The sequence below is a fragment of the Eupeodes corollae genome, chromosome 1 (assembly GCF_945859685.1).
Source record: "Eupeodes corollae chromosome 1, idEupCoro1.1, whole genome shotgun sequence".
In the NCBI taxonomy this organism is placed as follows: Eukaryota; Metazoa; Arthropoda; class Insecta; order Diptera; family Syrphidae; genus Eupeodes; species Eupeodes corollae.
Genome location: NC_079147.1, coordinates 127799602 through 127817380, shown reverse-complemented (window position 1 = coordinate 127817380; position 17779 = coordinate 127799602). Strand labels below are relative to the sequence as shown.

General features: G+C 35.7%; 2 protein-coding genes across 4 annotated transcripts in view; one reads left to right on the top strand and one right to left on the bottom strand.

The window, feature by feature from the left end:
• LOC129938710 (E3 ubiquitin-protein ligase hyd) overlaps positions 1-17779 on the bottom strand; it is a 177355-nt gene that overhangs the window by 123264 nt on the left and 36312 nt on the right. For all 3 annotated transcript variants that reach the window (XM_056046408.1, XM_056046406.1, XM_056046409.1), the window contains exon 2: positions 15545-15745. In XM_056046408.1, the coding sequence (XP_055902383.1) occupies positions 15545-15745 (201 nt within the window). The remainder of the gene's footprint in view (positions 1-15544; positions 15746-17779) is intronic.
• LOC129938711 (putative nuclease HARBI1) lies at positions 6365-8019 on the top strand. Its single transcript, XM_056046410.1, has 4 exons — positions 6365-6693; positions 6750-7188; positions 7252-7396; positions 7461-8019. The coding sequence occupies exons 1-4, from the start codon at positions 6569-6571 to the stop codon at positions 7589-7591; spliced, it is 840 nt and encodes a 279-aa protein (XP_055902385.1). The 5' UTR covers positions 6365-6568; the 3' UTR covers positions 7592-8019.

The following is a 17779-nucleotide window of genomic DNA, read 5'->3' as shown; positions in this document are numbered from 1 at the left end:
TGTCCTGATGGAGGTTGGTTGTGTGTGGCGGCGTTCAGCAGCGATAGTAAGCCGACTGCAGGCCAACATATAAGGAGACGTTGCACAGTGTGCAATTTTGCCAATTTACCGGAACTATAATGCAAAAGAAAAATCTTGCGATTGCAACGAAATTGGTATCATATTAAAGGTCTCCAGCTTTAATTGGACAAAAAAAAACTATATAGAAACAACTATATTTACCGTTTTACAGCATCACAAACATCAGGTTGGTCCAAGTCCATTGTTTTTCTTGTGTCAAGTTGATAACAGAGTGATGAAGTAAATTATTAGTTGTGCTTTTGTAAATAATTTTATTTATTTTTTATTTTGTACACCAGCAAATAAAAAATCGTGTAAGAAATAGCCTTTAAAGTGATTTTTTTGTGTTCCTTAACTTTGGGAAGGGTTTTAAAATTGTATCCTCATGTATACTTCGAGGTATTGTGCTTAAAACGTCCGTTGGTATATTCTGTGTTAGAAATCGTTTACTTTTCTTGCTTCAGTTTGCTGACCCCATACAATTTTTTTTTCATTGACCTATGTATTAAAATGAAGAATTCTGCAATATTTGATATATGGAGAGCCTCTACAAAAGAGGATCGCTTTAAAAAAATGTGTGTATACATTATGAAGAATTCGGTCTACCGGACACAGACAATGCCCCTAGAGTGCTATAAACGTATGTAAGCTCATTATGTAGTAAAATATGGTGGGATCGAATTGGGCGTAATATTGACAAATTTACAAATTAGGTATGGTAAGGAAGCAAAGCTACCAGAAAGATTCGTGGAAAATGTTTCTTCAACTAGCTCAGTTGGGGAGAAAGGAAGACCTAAAAATCATTCGAAGAATGCACTTTAAAAGTGCAAAAACATAAGGTCCAATAATTGGTTAGCTCAAAAACTTGCAACTAAAACTTGCGGACGAAATCAGTATAAGGTCAGTTGGTAAAAGGGATGCTGCTAACTAATTAAAAGATTTTTTATATGGTTCTCCTCAAAGAGCGACGAACATCAAAAAAGCTAGATTAAGTCGAGAAAATAAGAACAAAATAATTACAGCTGAAGAAGCCCTTGTGCTTATTGTGAACGCAAAAATGAGCACATTTCAATATAAAGCCAGGCGACAGCAACTAAAAGGGCTTAATTCTAATGTTTATCCACCTTATTCCTTAGTGCAAGCAAAAAGAGAGTGTTACCGTGAAGAAGAAGCATTCACTGTCACTGATGTTTCTGCGCAAATACAATTACAAGCATTAAATTTAACAGTGAAGGGGATCATTAAAGCTAAAAACGATCTTGCTGAGCATTTAAAATCCTTTAATGTATATTACATACATATTTTATCTCTGCGACTTATATCAAAGTGGAGCTGTGATGGGAGTTCTGCTTAAACCAGATAAAACATACATATATGAATATGAACGATGCAGAATATAGTGACGAAAATCTCTTTTCGGTAACTTTTGTTCCACTTCGGCTGGTTGACGGATTCTTTAAAAAAATTCAACAAGGTATTGCCGATTAATAAAATTTGTTTTTAAAAAGGAAAACACTAATTTAATAAACACTGAGAATCAGGAAATGAAAGAAAACATTACTAACCTTCAGCCAACAAGCCTACTGATAAATGGTGTCATAGTTCATTGTAAACATGACCTTTTTTTGACAATGGTAGATGGGAAAGTTTGCAGTGCGTTGTACCCGTATAGTTCTTCTCAAAAATGCTATATTTGTGGAGCCACACCAAAAGAAATGAACAACAGTACATTAAGACAATCAGATCAGCAAATGTTCAACTTTGGCATTTCACCATAACATACGTGGATTCGTGTTTATGAGTGTCTTTTGCATATACTTTATAAGTTAGAAATAAGAAAGTGGCTTGCAAGAACAGAAATGGAAAAACAATCGTTGTCAACAAGGAAAAAAATCCTACAAAACCAATTTCGGGAACGAATGGGGCTTTTAATTGATATGCAAAAGCAAATTGCTGGAAACATCAATGACGGTAACACTGCAAAAAAAAATTTGACTTTCCTCTGATTCTTACATATGAAGCATAGTAAAAAAAGAAGTCCACTAACTCCAGAGTGTATTGCATTGCTAAAAACAGAAGATTCGGAAACATCAAGCTCAGATGGGGAAGATGAATAGTCTTATAAATGTATTTAAAATTAAAAATTATTAAATTACGAAACTTTCATACATATCATGTTTTAGAGTTTTTTTTTTGTATTCTTTTTGTTCATTAGATGCTGTCCTTAAAATAAAAAAGAAGAAGGATTGAATAAACTGTACATTCATATTAAAAAGTGTGTCCGTTTCCATCATGGACAACCACTTTATCCTAACCTAACCTATTACTAGGTTTCAAAACGAATGCAATAACATTAAAAAAATCACTTTTAACTGTTTAAATAATGACTTTTAAAAACTTTATACGAGTGGAGTGCACTAACTTTACCAAGTTTATTATTCGTTCTAAATGTATAATTTACACTTTTTTAAGCTGAGGTTAGCAAAACATTTTTCAAATATGTGAACGAATGTAGTAATTTACTGACGAACTAATTGGCCCTTACCAGTGTGGCTTCAGGCCTGTAAAATCTATTATCGACCAAAATTTCACTCTTCGCCAAATCCTGGAAAAGACATAACATCGCAACACATCATCTTTTTATCGATTTTCAAGCAGCAGACAGGAACGAACTATACCGTGCCATGTTGAGTTTTGGTATTCCTACCAAACTGATACGACTTATCAGGACGAAGACGCTGGAAAATGATCGTTGCTGCGTCAAAATTGGAATAGACTCGACCGAAACCTTCGAAACCACCAGAGGACTTCGACAAGGCGATGCGCTGTCATGTAGCTGCTTCAATATTGTTCTTGAAAGAATTTTGCGCAACACCAACGCCAATACAAGTGGCACCATCTTTCAAAGTTCCACACAATATCTTGGTTATGCAGATGACATCGACATTATGGGAAGAACCAAACGAGCAACGCTTAAGATGGCTAGGGCATGTCGAGCGAATGAACATTGACCCTCCAGCCCGTAAGATATTCAACGCCAAGCATGAGGGAACAAGAAGCAGAGGCAGGCCTCATCTCCGGTGGAGTGATCAAGTTGCTTTAATCAATTCTCTCGTGTGTTCGATACCAGCAGGTAAGAATTCGATTAAGTCTTCAAGTTTAAGACTTGGAATCATCGTACAACCTTGTCTAACGCCTGATTCAGTTCTGAACCAATCCGACCTTTCTGTACCATTCCAAACTGCCATTAGTATCCATATACAGGCTTTGAGGGACTCTTCCAAATTAACATACCAAAGAGCGTGTCAAATGCAGACTTAAAACCAACGAAAAACGAGTATAACTTATAAATAAATCCACAATGCTTTTCAGAACAAAGATATGATCGATTGTTGAGTAACCGGATCTAAAGCCTACCTGAGATTCTTTCAACAGATTATTTTCTTCAATTCATTTATTGAGCCGTGTTTGCAGAACAGCTGTAAATATTGTATGTTACAAATTTAAAAAGGATATTGCTCGATAGTTCGACATCTCAGACCAGCTCCTTTTTTGTGGATTGGAAAAATGACTGATTCCCTAAATTCCTGAGGAATCATAACTGTTCGCAAAACCTCGTTGTAAACTGTAGGAAGCTTGCGTAATGCTGGTATTAATTTGGAGCCTGTCGCTTTTCCATCCTTCATTTTGTTCATTGCTGCATCTACTTCTTTGTTGGTTATATCTGTGTCCAAAACATCATTATCATCATCATTATTGTTTCCTTTATGAATTGGGCTTAGTAAATTTTTAACATGGTCTCCAAAAGCAAGTGGCTTTACTTGGGACTGATTTTAAATGTTTTACCATAAAAATTGTTCACCAACTTCAAAAAGTCCTTCGGTACACACAATTCGATAAGCGTCTAGCTTCTGTCTCAAAGTATTTTTTTTTTGAAACACAAGGTCTTTTAATGGGTGTTTACTTGAAAATATTGTCTTTTAAAGTGATCATCGCTTGAGCGACGATAAGCTCTTAACCATCCAAATGATAATTTTCTGGGATTTTTACACTCTAAACTCTCAAACCAGGGCTCTATAAAGCTATCTAGTGCTTTCCTAATACTGCACAACGTTTTTAGATATGATGCTTTCATGACCTCTTCTAACTGACTCAGGTTATATTGCTGATAACTTTGGAGGGAAGTGTTAAGATTTATTTGGTACTGTACTCTATTTTTTTGGTTCGACCTTAGTTTTGTATGAGTTTTAAAGGGTTTGAGTCTTCAGTTGTAATCGAAAATCCACAATTCACAACAAATGGAAAGTGATCCAAAAAGGGCATATTTTCAACTTTGAACTAAATTATTTGGTCGTTCCAATTACCACTAACAAGGCTGTAATCAATTATCGAACTACCCTGATTGCCGACAAAAGTAAATTCGCCATCCTTATCCGCCCAGCTGGTTCCATTACACAAAATTACAAAAATTCAATAATTTTGTTCCCTTAGCGTTGCAGACCGTTGGCAGTAAAAGGTAATTTATTCCTTTAATATTCAGGTTTAAAAACGTCAACTCATTTATTACACGAAAATCACAATTATTCATATTCTTATATCCGAAAAACTAACCCCTGCTGGCTCTCCCTCTTGACTGTACTCGAATAACTGTTATCTACTTCAATTCACAATTAATAAATTTGGATTCTAAGATATTTACATTATTTTCGGATATAAAAGTTTCATAAAGCAAAATTATTTCAAATTGATTAATAAACTTGTAAAAATCCATAAATAAACCCTTATAACTTAGTCCTGCAATTTTACAGAGTTTTAAAGTTAAATGACTTTATATTATCTAAATTAACATTAACAACTTAAATATTTTCAATATGACAGACGAAATTACAATTAAAAACGACTCGTGTGAACCCTATCCACAGTTTCCTTTCTCAACATGACTTAAAGCTCCGCTGTAAGAGTATCTTGCTTCATCAGCTGTCAAATCCACGCTGTCATCATAAAATTGTTTTATCCACAACATATCCCCTTCAGCTTCTGCTTTCAATTTTTCATTTTTGTCAAAGGACATCTCATCAACTTGAAGAGTATATTCCCGCACAAATACTTTTAGATCACTATTCTTCGCAACTATACTCGCCTTGAGTTTATTTAATCGTCTTCTGCGTTCCCTTGCTGCTGCTGGATAGTCTTTATGTAGTGAAGTGCCACTGTTTTTTTTAGCTTAGTCCGGTATGTATATGTAGCGCATGTTGTTAACCCATTAGTTCCCAAGGTTGGAAAAAAAAAACAAATTTTATACTTTCACTGCATTTTATTAGTTTAATATATACTTAAATAACAGTTTTTAAATTGAAAAAAAATCTGGGTTTTTTAGTTTTTTTACAATAAAATGTTGCGTATACGCATCATTGGGATTAACAATGTACATTTTTTAGTGTGAAATTGTTCGTGCGTTTGAAATAACAGCGTGAAACAATTTACAACTAATTACGTTAGAATCCCAATGTTGCGTAGACGCAACAATAATAAAAAATATTATTTACGTAGAAATTATAAATAAAAAGCAGAATATGATATTATCTCTACTTTACTTATGACTTTGTAAATATAAATTGGTAATTTCGAAAATCCCATTGTACTCCGAGTCAAGAAAATAAATCGACAAAAATATAGTACAGGAAATTCAAATTTTCGTCTAAGTTCATGTATATGTAAAAATTACATCGTTTTATTATAATGATTTAAATCATAGTAAAATTAATAATTGTTCTGTTATGAACATATTGTTACAGCTAAAAAGGAATTTGGTACAATAACATAGTAATAAAAAAATATTATTTGAAATGTTTCGTCTACGCAACGTTGGGGACAAATGGGTTAATGCACTTTAATTGGCTATTTTGTTTTGAAGTGTCATTCGGTGATGCGCGCATTATTACACGAGGACTTTTTCGGATGTTTAAGTAGTAGTAGTAACTTTTATTGAGATTTCATTTTCATTACATTTGTATTATGTATAAGTATAATTCACAACGAAACTTAAAGTACTTATTCTATTTGCCGACTTAGTAGTGGTCTGGCTACACAGTTTTTAATATTTTATTTATTTAACAGTACAAAACTGAAATAATTTTAGGATTTATACCCACTGGGATTAATTATTAAAATGCGTCCACTCAACAAGACGATGCAATGACTCGGATGTTTAAGTCTGTGCAATTTGAGTAACGATAACGTTAGCCGAACTCATTTAAGCAACTTTGTGCAAATATTCACCCCTATCACAGAGTTTCTCGTAGCAAAGTTCCGAATGCTTTGTTACGCTACGAATACGAATAAATTCACTTCATCAGCCCCGAACGAAATCAAAACAGCATTGCCTCACAGCAATCCTTTTTTCGGAGTTTCAAAGTCAGCTGATTTACGTCAAAATATTAGAAGAAAAATCGATTTCAATTTTTGTTGTTAATATTTTGATGTTGGATAATTGTTTTGTTAATCAAAAATGGATTCGATAGCAATTGCAATTTTTGAAATAAATTCGGAAAATACCCAAAGAAGACGGAAATTAAAATTACAACGCAAGATTTTGAGAGATGCGTTCAATCCATTCGAACTCGATGACAAAGTGTTAGTAACATTTTTATTTTATCAGTACCTATTTTATAATTTAAATTCATTTGCAGATTTAAAAAAAACTTTCGGTTAAATAAGGCAGCATTCAAATACATATTGGAGGAGCTGGACCAAGAACTTGATCCGTGTGTCTTTTCTTGTTCAATTTCACCGATCAGCAGGCTGGCAGCGGTTTTGAGATTCATTGCGGAGGGAGGCTACCAACACGGGGTCGGCAAGGATTTTGAAATTGGAATGGCCCAGTCTACTTTTTCTACAAATCTCAAAATTGTTCTGAACATTTTGAAAAGAAGACTGTGTCCTGTATGGATCAAATTAGAAACTACCGAAGTTGAGAAACGTCAAGCAAAGTTTGATTTTTACAGCAAAGCAGGATTTCCAGGGACTATAATGTGCGTGGATGGAACCCATGTGAAAATCATTGCACCAGCGGAAGAGAAGTTTTTGTACTTCAATAGAAAAGGGTACTTCAGCATTAATGCCATGGTGGTATGAATGAAAAATATGATTTTTTGTGTGAAGTGTACAATTTATTTAATTTTTTGTTTTCAGATTTGTGACAACAAAATGCGAGTTAAGTTCATAGACGCAAGATATCCGGGATCAAACCATGATTCTCATGTGTGGAATTTAAGTTCAGCAAAAACACATTTTGAAAGAAAATTTCGTGAAGGCGAAAGAAACACTTGGATTATAGGTTTGTAAATGTATAAAGATTAATGTTGTACATACATATGTTAAACTGCCTTTCATTATTTGAGGCGATGCCGGATACCCTCTTGAACCCTGGCTCATAACTCCATTCCGCTCTCCTGAGCCTGGGAGTTCTCAAAGCACCTTCAACTTCATAGCAAAACACGGAACATGGTGGAGAGAGTCATTGGAGTCATAAAAAATCGATCACGGTGTTTACTGGCAGCACGTCAAATGCATTATTCCCCACAAAAAGCCGCACAAATTATTAATTTAGCGTGTGCCTTGCATAACATTTGCATTCATTTTAAGGTCGATGATGATTTTGCCGGAATCGAAGTTGAACCTGAAGACGAAGTGGAAGAAAATGACGTAGTCCCCGATACGAATAACCATAGCGTGGCATCCCGAATAAGGGATAGTATTTTGAGGAGCTTAATTTAAAAAAGAAAGAAACTTCATACTACATATATTTATTATACATAATGTGCTGTGCATACATACTTAAGATTAATTAAAAAAAAAATATGAATTCATGGAAACAAAAAAGATTTTAAGTTTTTAAAAGTTTTTAGGAACTGGAAGCGTGGTATACATATTTAAATTCATCATTAAGGTTTGCATATCCCAGATGTTTCTTTGGACTGTACGCTGACCTCGCCTCTTCAATTTGAACCATTGGCATTTTAATTTGCAGTTTCTGCTGCAAAAGTTCTTCCTTAATTTTGTTATGTCTCTTCGTTTCTTCGAGCCGCTTTTCCTCAATCTTACAGAGTTTTTCTGCTGCTCTGTTTATTCGGCGCAAGCTGCTTGAAATCCCCTCAGCATTTTTTTCTTGGTTCTTCCAAAATTCTTCACTTTTGCTATAAAATTGTTTCTGTATCTCAACTTGTTCTTTTAAAAGGCTGGCGGTATCATTTGGTTGACGGTAAGTGGTTGGGCGACGCTGTGGAATACTTCCTAAATCATCGACATCGGATGTCATTGATACATCAGCGGCTTGCTCCTCTCCAGAATTCGCATTGGAATTTATAGGCTCAGTCGCATTTGTGCCTCCAAAAGATACTGTGCCTTTTATCCCCCCGGTCGACGTCTCAAGGCCAGTCAATCTTATGACACTTTCTTCCAGGATGCTAAAAGTATGCATTTTATTTGGACCGCCACCTGTAGCTTTCGATTCTTTTTTGTTTTCGGTCATTTTCCTTTTGATGTACGCCTTCCAATCCAACCACACCCACGAATTTATTAAAGTCAGTGGAACATATTTAAAACAAAACTATTTAATTACTTTTCTCCAGGCAGTTGCGTCCTTAGAAGGCGGACCAGAGCTATTTAGTTCTGTTTTAACTTGCTCCCAGAAGGCATTGACTTCCTCTTTTGGAATTTTGGAATATCCTTGGGCGATTTCAGGCTTTTCTTGAAGCGTTTCAAAAAGCCTTTGAAACTGAGCTCGATTTGTAATAATTTTATTTGCCCTTAAAAAAAATAAAAGTGTAATATACATTTTCACATTTAATTTCGTAATAAAACTTACATTTCTGTTTTAGTTTATTATTTTTGCGCGTTTTGTTACTTCTCTGCAAGATATTCTTTCTTTTTGTTTCCACAGATGCACAGACTACTATGAAAATAACAGTTCGTAGAAAAAACAGTAAAACTTCCTATTCATTCGGGGCTAGTGATGCCACTTTTCCCGAACTCCGAATTTCGTAGGAAATATTTTTAGTACGACGGGCCTTGTGATACATCTGTTCGGGATTCGTAGTACGAATGTATTACGACGGGGCCTGTGATAAGGCTGATTAACTTTATTAAAATATAAACTATTGATCTGAATTGAACTTAGAGAACAGAGAGAATTATCTACGCATTACAAAAGCCGTAAAAATTCTAATAATGGAACCTTACTACTTTTAATACAATTATTGTAAAAACTTATATACTTTGATCTCATGTTAGAACGCTTTGTTTTTATATTTCGTTATCTTTATTTGGGTTATGTAATTTATTTAAGTTTCTTAAGGATTTTGTGAGCTTATTTGTTCGTAATAAAAAAAAAATGCCATCTGCATAATATGGAAAATATGTTAATAAAATGTGATGAATTCATTTATCTGTGTTTACAAATTTTTCGGTCTTGAATTATGTTGTTAATTAAAACCTACAAGTGGTCATGTTTACATTCAAATTTAGACACAAACTTTTTTTCCAGCTGTGGCAATCGTGGATATACCTATCGTCCACTTGAATTCACTTTCTAGTCCCATATTGAGGTATTAGCTCCACCGTTGCCCAAATGGCCCAATAGTGCCACTATTACAATTATTTTTATAAATAAAATTGTGCCTAAAAAATGATATTAAAAAGATACAGTAGTGCATCTCCTTCATTTCTGTTTTTGGCCCCCGAAACGACGAAAATGGCCCAATTTATTTTCAAAAGTGGCCCGATTTAAACAAAAATCGGCATTGCTGATAAGCTCTACAAAGCACGAACAAGAAGTGAAGCAAATGCGAAAAAAACGAAGAAAAGGAAAGACAAATGTCAAAAACATGCAAGGAATTGCTTGTACGTGCATGCCGAGACAGATTTATTTCTATTTAATTTTGTATTTATTTCTTTTTTTTCCGCACTTCATTGATGCAAGGAACAACATGCGCTGTGTTATACCGGACTAAGATCTGACTCTAAGTATGCGAACGACATCTTCTCTATCAACCATTTTTACAATGACATAACTATCCTCTTACTTGCACTGATTTGCCAAGAAAATAGCTTTTGCTTTTTCCACCGTACCCTGCGCACCACCTCTATCCACAGGCTGTTAGTGTACCACCAAAATCTTCTCACTTGTCTTTTTTTCCATTCCATTTATGTAGTTGTGCCTCCAAAATTTTGTTGCTTTGTTTTAATGTTAAAATATCCGCGGCCAATCCCTCAATGTCTGCCTTAGTCGCCAGATTCTTCAATTTATCATCCAACAGATTTGCCATGGAGAGATTTGAAACAAATCTTGCAGATTCGCGATCGATAAGTCACCTACCGCTGTGGTTTCATGACCTGAAGCCGAGGCTTCAACTTAACTCATTGGACCAGAGTTGCCAGAGTATCAAGAGAGGAAAAACTCGATGGAGCTCATTGAAGTGTATTCCCAGGTATTTTGCGTTCTTCGTGGCTTTAATCCTTAATCCATGAGGAAACGTCAGAACATGAATTCGGGCCACTGCCGACGATCTAAAGCGGCTGATGTTGGTGACGGATCTCTGAAAGTACACTAATGATTATCCTTATTTCCCACTTCTGGTAGTACTCGTAGAGTCTGCTTATGATTGCTTCTACTCTTCGGGCTGCGATCGCAGGAAACATGGAGGACGAATAGGTGAGAGAGTCATCCGCAAACATCAAGAAAGAAAATAAAACAAAATGTACATTATTGGGTGTGGGTTAGTAAAAATTGGGAGCTTATGAATGAGGGCCTCAATCCATACGTTGTCCAAAGCTTTCTCGGCATCCAGAAAGCATGCAACTGTGGCTCGGTGGCTATTGAGAGCGGCAGTGACGTGGGATTGAAACTTTAGAAGTGAATGGATCGTTGAGTGAGCTTGTCGGAATCCAAACTGCATGTCGAGGATGATATTACGTCCATTGCAGAATTTCTTCAGCCTGGTGTTGTTGAGGAGTGAGACCGGCCTGAAGTTGGAGATCATATTGGTGCTGCCTTTCTTCGGAGTTGCCACTACTTTTTTGGAAAATAACCGTTGTTGATACAGTTATTTATGATAACAGTCAAGATTATCATAAAAACTAGCGGAAGTCTTTTCAGGATATAGTTGGATATAGTCCATTCCAGTTGACTTCTTCGGCTTCAAGTAGTTAATGATCTCAGGATTGCAAAATCTATGGATATTAGCTGGTTCATCGGTTTTGCAGTTGTCGTCAATTTGAACTACAATGCTTGACTGTTGACAGGATGGAGGTTTGTACTTCGTTCAGGAAGGCTTGGTCTTTTGATGGTTTTGGAGTGAAATTTATTCTGTTCAAAGTGTTTGGCAAAAGCTTTCATTTTGTCATTCATTGATGTTAGCTCGATGTTGTTGCTCATCATGACTTCCGACAGTGGTTTTTCCTACCGGTGAGGCGGTTGATTTCTTTGAAGGCATTTGGTCCAGGTTTTAATTCCCTCAATCTCTTTTTGAAGGAGTCGTTGTGGTGTCGGATGAAGTTTCGGAACATGATGTTCACACATTCCAGGTCACTCTTGGTATTCGGAGTTTACGCTGTTGAGTTCAATCTTATGGATCCTCTGAAGGCGCTTTTCAGCCTTTTTCGGTGAGAGTATACATTTTTAACATATTCCGGGAGGTGTTGGAATCCTGTGAATAAGAGCATAAAGAGCAATTGAAATGGTTGATTCCATAGACTCGACATCCTCATCAATTTCATTGATGAGGAGGTTTCGATTCGCTGGTTGAAGCACCAGGTTTCCTTCGATGGGCAACTGCAATCTCTCGAAGTTTAGTCTCTTAAAGTCGATAAAGTCCACTTGAGGTCTCGCTCCTTTAATCGCTGCTTGGCTGAGCTTTATGGGCAGGAGTACTGCTTCGTGGTCTGGATCGCTTGGGACAGTTGAATATGTAAAATTGCAGATGTCTGGAATGACAAAAACAAAATTAGAAGTTGAGAGAAAGAAATCAAGAGTAGATGGAGTTCTAGGGAATGTTGGCTTTGGCACTACAACCAAAGAATGTTCCTCAACGTGATCGTCCAACCTTTCCACTATAGCTTTCCCTGCGTTGACGTGCGTTCAAGTTGCCTCCAATTAGTCCGTAAGTAGTCCGCTTCAAAACTTTGTTGAGGATTTCCAAGCCGTTTCGGATGTTTTCGTTGGTGAAATAAATGCTTCTAATTGTGAGGGACTCACCTTGTCCCAACTCTATTCTCACTGCAGTGGCTTCGCGTGTATAAAGTCCTAGGATGATAACTTCGATGGTTCTGTAAGATATATTGTCGCTCACGAAGATGGCTGTTCCTCTACGACTCTGGGATCTATCCTGTCGAAAGGTCTGACATCGATGTTGTTTCTGCGTGCTACATTCGTTTCACTGATGAGGGCGATGTCCGGTTTGTTGTTTTTCATAAATATTCACATTATACGTCAGGAAGCAGAGTTTTTTCAATTGCATATCTGGAAGATGAAAGTGGCCAAAACCACGGCCTTTCCTGCTTCACTCGGATTGGAGTAGTTCGCTGGGACGACGGTGATTTTGGCTTTCTCGATGATGGTGAGCAGATTGCTATTCGCCACATTGGCGTAGCTAACGTTCGGACGAGTCGTTATGAATACTGATCGAGAACGAATTCCGGGTGCGGATGACCCGTTTTCTAGCAGTTAGGACACCAAACATCAGTCCCAGTGTTTTCGGTCCGCTTGCATTGGCCAGGTTCATGTTTATCCTTGCACTTTACGCAGACGTATTCGCGCCCGAAATTAGTGGCATTGTGTCCAAACCGCTGTAATTTTCGGCATTGAACTATGTCATTGAATTGAAGTCGTTCATAGTGTACAGTCTGGTTTATCACTAAAGTCTAAAGTCAGCTCAACTACGAAGTTATTGTAGGTTTAACCTACAGTTTCCTTGATCTGTATTGTGAAACTTCGATAACTGGAAGACCTTCGATCCTCAGTTCGTCCTCAACTTCGATGGCGTCGAAGGAGCCTTTTATTTTTCTAGCCCGCTTTTGTCCTCTGTGGTTTCCTTGTTGGTAGCTTTGTCGTTAGTTGGGATGCTTATTTCATTATCCTGATTTGGTGTGGTGACATTATTATCCTTCAATACTTTTTTGAAAGTATCGCATATGTACGATCCAAATTCCGGCCTAACGTCTATAATTATGTTTTTAAGTAAAATTTCTAAAGCAGAAAATGCTGCCTCAGGTTTGAATTTCTCATTTGGTATCTCCTGGGATGGTGCGGCGGGATTGAAGTCCATAATTGAAGGAGTATAACTACCAAAAAGAAATCCGTTCTTGGAATTTAGTTTCCAAAACAATAGGGCAATGACGATCCGTTTCCCGGGAATCCATTTTTTTCCTGGAAAGCAGGTAGGCGCAGGAAGTCCGTAGCTATTCCACTAATCTCCAGTTAGTTGTGTTTTTATTTTGAAAGGACAAAAATTTCGTTAATTTTATATGGCGGTAAGTTTAATCCGTAAACACGTCCGTACGCTATGACTGACTGTCTGTGAATGACCCAAGAAATAAGACGCTGAACATTGTCTGTTTTTCTTCCATAAGAAAGCGCGTATTAAACAAAGAAGTATCAAGCGCAGTGAATAGTACTAGGAAAAATGCGAAAGGAAACAATTTGTTATATCCAAGGACAAATTTTAGAAGACGTTATATTTGGGATTATTTTATTGTTGCTTTAGTTTTGTTTGTTTATAGCTCAAGAGCCAACATATCTTTAGAATAATGTTGGCAGTGTATTATGTGTATGATTGAGTTTAATTCATTTTGCCAGAAGTCAAATATGTTCATTGTGGGAGTTTCAAAAGGTAAGACGGAAATAATCGACATATATGGAAGCTTCGCTTCCATAGTATGAGGGTACTTTACTCTTTCCCGAATTTAAGAATTTCTGCATTAATTTCGTCACTTCCTGCACTTTTTTCATTATCCAAGCTGTCAATAATGGACTTACTATCTTCTTCGTTGAAATTCTCGAATCGTAAATGATATGGCTATAGAAGTTATTGATATTTGTATATATACTTATTTTATATATACATATATTTGCCCGATTCTCCACCCTCGCCCCCAGGCTTCTTATCTGTCTCCAACAATCTTACCCATTTTTAGTAATGATACCCTGTCTGTAACTTCTAATCCAATACATTGTTTCGCTGACGATAGCACTCTTATCTTTTCATATCATTTTCAGATCTACATCCCTCTTTTTAGAATGTGGAACTCCAACAACAAGATTAATATTCGTCCAAAGCTTGAGTATAACTCCCATCTCTGAGATCGTGTTAATGCTACTTACTTAAGAATCTTGGACAGTATTAAATGGTGATAATATCATCATTAGTTCATCTACGTCGCTTGAATATCCTGTTGCTCCCCCCCTCAAAGAGTTCAACCGCAATGCTGGCGCTTCTATGAATGCTCGTCAGTATACCCTCGAGCCCAGATTCGAGATTCGTTTTTAAGCAATTATGGAATGCATTACCACACTGTCTTTTACAGTCATTGCAATATTCACGAATTCAAAACGAATCTGCACCGATTCTTCCTTTGAAAACCTCTCTCTCTATCCCAATACTCACACTCTGTCTCTGCATAACACAAGTATGTAGTTATATCCCCTTGAGTGTGCCCTTGTTGCATACATCGTTACATAGTAGGTCTCAATGTCATCTTTCCAAACGAGTGAAAGCTGTTTTTAATTCCATTTTTTTTGTCACAGATTGTTATTTTTATTCAAGACTAAGAAAATGTATAATACAAAATGAAATTGGAGTTGTTTTAAATCGATTGAAAAGGGATTTTTTCGATATAAAAAGTTAAGTCCCATGCTTTGTGTTTTCAAAAGGAGTTTACATAACACTGGTCAATAAAGCAATGTAGGTGACAATAGACTTATATCTTTTCTTAGGTTTTTGATGGCTTTCATTCGAATCCGACGTCTATCACGTAAGGCTTTTGAGATACAACCTTATAAAATAAAAAAAAAATTTGGATTCGGAAACAGCACTAAACATTATCTATAAAACGACCCATTTAAAAACATAAAGGAAATAAAATCAAGGCTTTTTAAAACTTCAGTTAGTGAACTCAACTCCCCATAAGTTATCTTATAACTAATGAGAAATTACCATAACTAGTTCAGGTACTTAAACGATTTAAACTATCTAGAAAATAAAGATATCCAAAATTATCATACTCATTGTTAAGAGATACCCCGTTGTCTTTATCATTTTTAATGGGGCATATTTCAAAAAACTCATGTGAAACATAAAATTAAAGGCGTAGCTTTTTTTTTGTTGTCTTAACCCAACTTAATCGCTCCAGACTTTTGGTGCACGTTATTAAAATCATCCTGTATTTGAAGAGTTATTTTATACAAATATAATTAATACGTTAATAATACCTTTTGTTAGTCTCTGTGTTGCTCAAGTCAAGTTGATCTGAATTGATATAAAAAGCAACGCGAAAAGCTCGACCATCTTCCAGTAAAATACCAATATGAGCTGGTCCAATAACAATTTCTTTGACTTCTGTTTTTAAAACACCAAAAATTGGAGAGTTGGCATATCCCACTTTATTTATTTTATCGGAGGCCTCCCGCAGTCTAATAAAATAAAACATTTTTTTGTTTAAGTTATAAAATTAATGAAAACATATTCGTTTAATTATACAAAATTATATGTATGAATGTAATGAGTTTTTAAACTTCGCTATGAAAGAGAGTTATGTATGGTAAGTTATATTTTTTACGCTTAATACAAACTATTTACAATAAAAGACTTAGTAAAAGACTTTCATTCACTTCTTTTCAGTTTTTTTTTTGTATGTCTTATTTTATGTATAAGCTTCAGCCCGAAGGCCCATGGACTAGTTTTTGATTAACAACATACTTAAACAAAACAAAACTAAGACTGAGTTGTATATATTGTTTCTTTTAAAGGAAGTTCGGATATGGAATAAAAAGTAGAATGTGCATTCTAGAGATAGGTTCAAAAAGTTCGTAATTTGTATGGATATGAGGACGACGAAAAAGATGGAAAGGTGGCGTAGAAAGAGAATATCATTGACTTTGTGGCATTTTTTGAGGGTTTTCAGATTAATAACTTATGCGTGAATGTTATGAATTGACATATAGCAGGATTAAGTTCTAAGACATTTTTTATCGCACCAAGTCTGAGTTAAGATCATTTCGGAGTAAAGTAGAATCGCATAGAGAAGAAATAATCTTTTATTATATCCATGTCATCCTAAATAGAGACGGTAATTTGTATGGATATGAGGACGACGAAAAAGATGGACATGACGTTCCGTGGATCAGTATAAATGTGAACCTTTTCCTAGAAGAAATTATGAATTAATGGTCCCTGCTAAAAGGTGGCGTAGAAAGAGAATATCAGTGACTTCTTGGCGTTTCCGGAGGGGTTTCAGATTAATAACTTATGCGTGAATATTATGAATTGACATTTAGCAGGATTGAGTTATAAGAAATTTTTTATCGCACCAAGTCTGAGTCAAGATCATTTCGCAGTAAAGTAGAATCGCATAAAGTATAAATAACTTTTTATTATTTCCGTCATCGTAAATAGAGACGGTTGAATTATCAAAAACAATTATCATGTCGTTTATAGTGGCTCTCTTGAAGAGATTGCATAAATGGGGTTGAAAGTTGAGAAAAAGAAAACAACTCTATGTTTGCGGTGCTCTAGGTATGATCTGAGCCATGGAATAAAAAAGGGCTTTAAGTTTAAGATAAATAATAATAATATTCTAATTAAATTAGAAGTTAAGACACAAATTAAGCGAGATTGGTTGTTGGAAAATCTTTCCATAGTATAGTAGGATTTTACACCGACTAACCATCGAACTGTAAGCATCGTTCGTAGACTACTGTGTGATTTTGCTTTGTGCTTTTCGCGCAACCGGTATCTCCCGTTATACAATTTTTTTCTTATCTAGTTCTATTTCTTTTTGCAACTTGTGTTCTTTTTTTTTTCTTTGTAAACAAAAATACAATACAAAATGGCCCACGGGCTAGGTGGCTCCCGCTTCAGGGGCTACCACTTGACGTGGATTCAGCATTCCACCAACCTAATAAAAAACATAAATCTAACAATAACCTTTTTCACAATTTTCCTGCTCTGCCCGCGGTATCAAATACGAAAAATCCAAAATTTATAGTGATCTCTCCTCAACTCCCTACAGTAAAACCCATTACATCCCTTAACCCCTTAATACTAAAAAAATCTATTTACAATATAAGCCAAGAATACGAAAAAATTACCCAATTACGTGATGGTAACCTTCTTATTTTGGTTAAAACACAAAAATTTGTTGAATCTTTCCTCAAAGTTAATAATCTTGCTAATTCCTGCCCAGTTGTTGTCAAACTTCAACAAAAACTTAATGAATCAAACAGAATAGCCTTTGCCCCATGCTTGCAAAACGTCCCTGAGGCTGAAATCATAGCCGAAATGAAATCTCAAGGTGTAACTGACATTTATAAATTCACTAGAAGTGAAGGCTTAGTTGTTTTTATATTTGACCAATTTAACGTTCCAAATTCGGTAGATATTGGCTTTTATAAAGTCAAAGTCTCGCCATACATACCAAATCCAATGCGCTGTCGTAATTGTCAGTT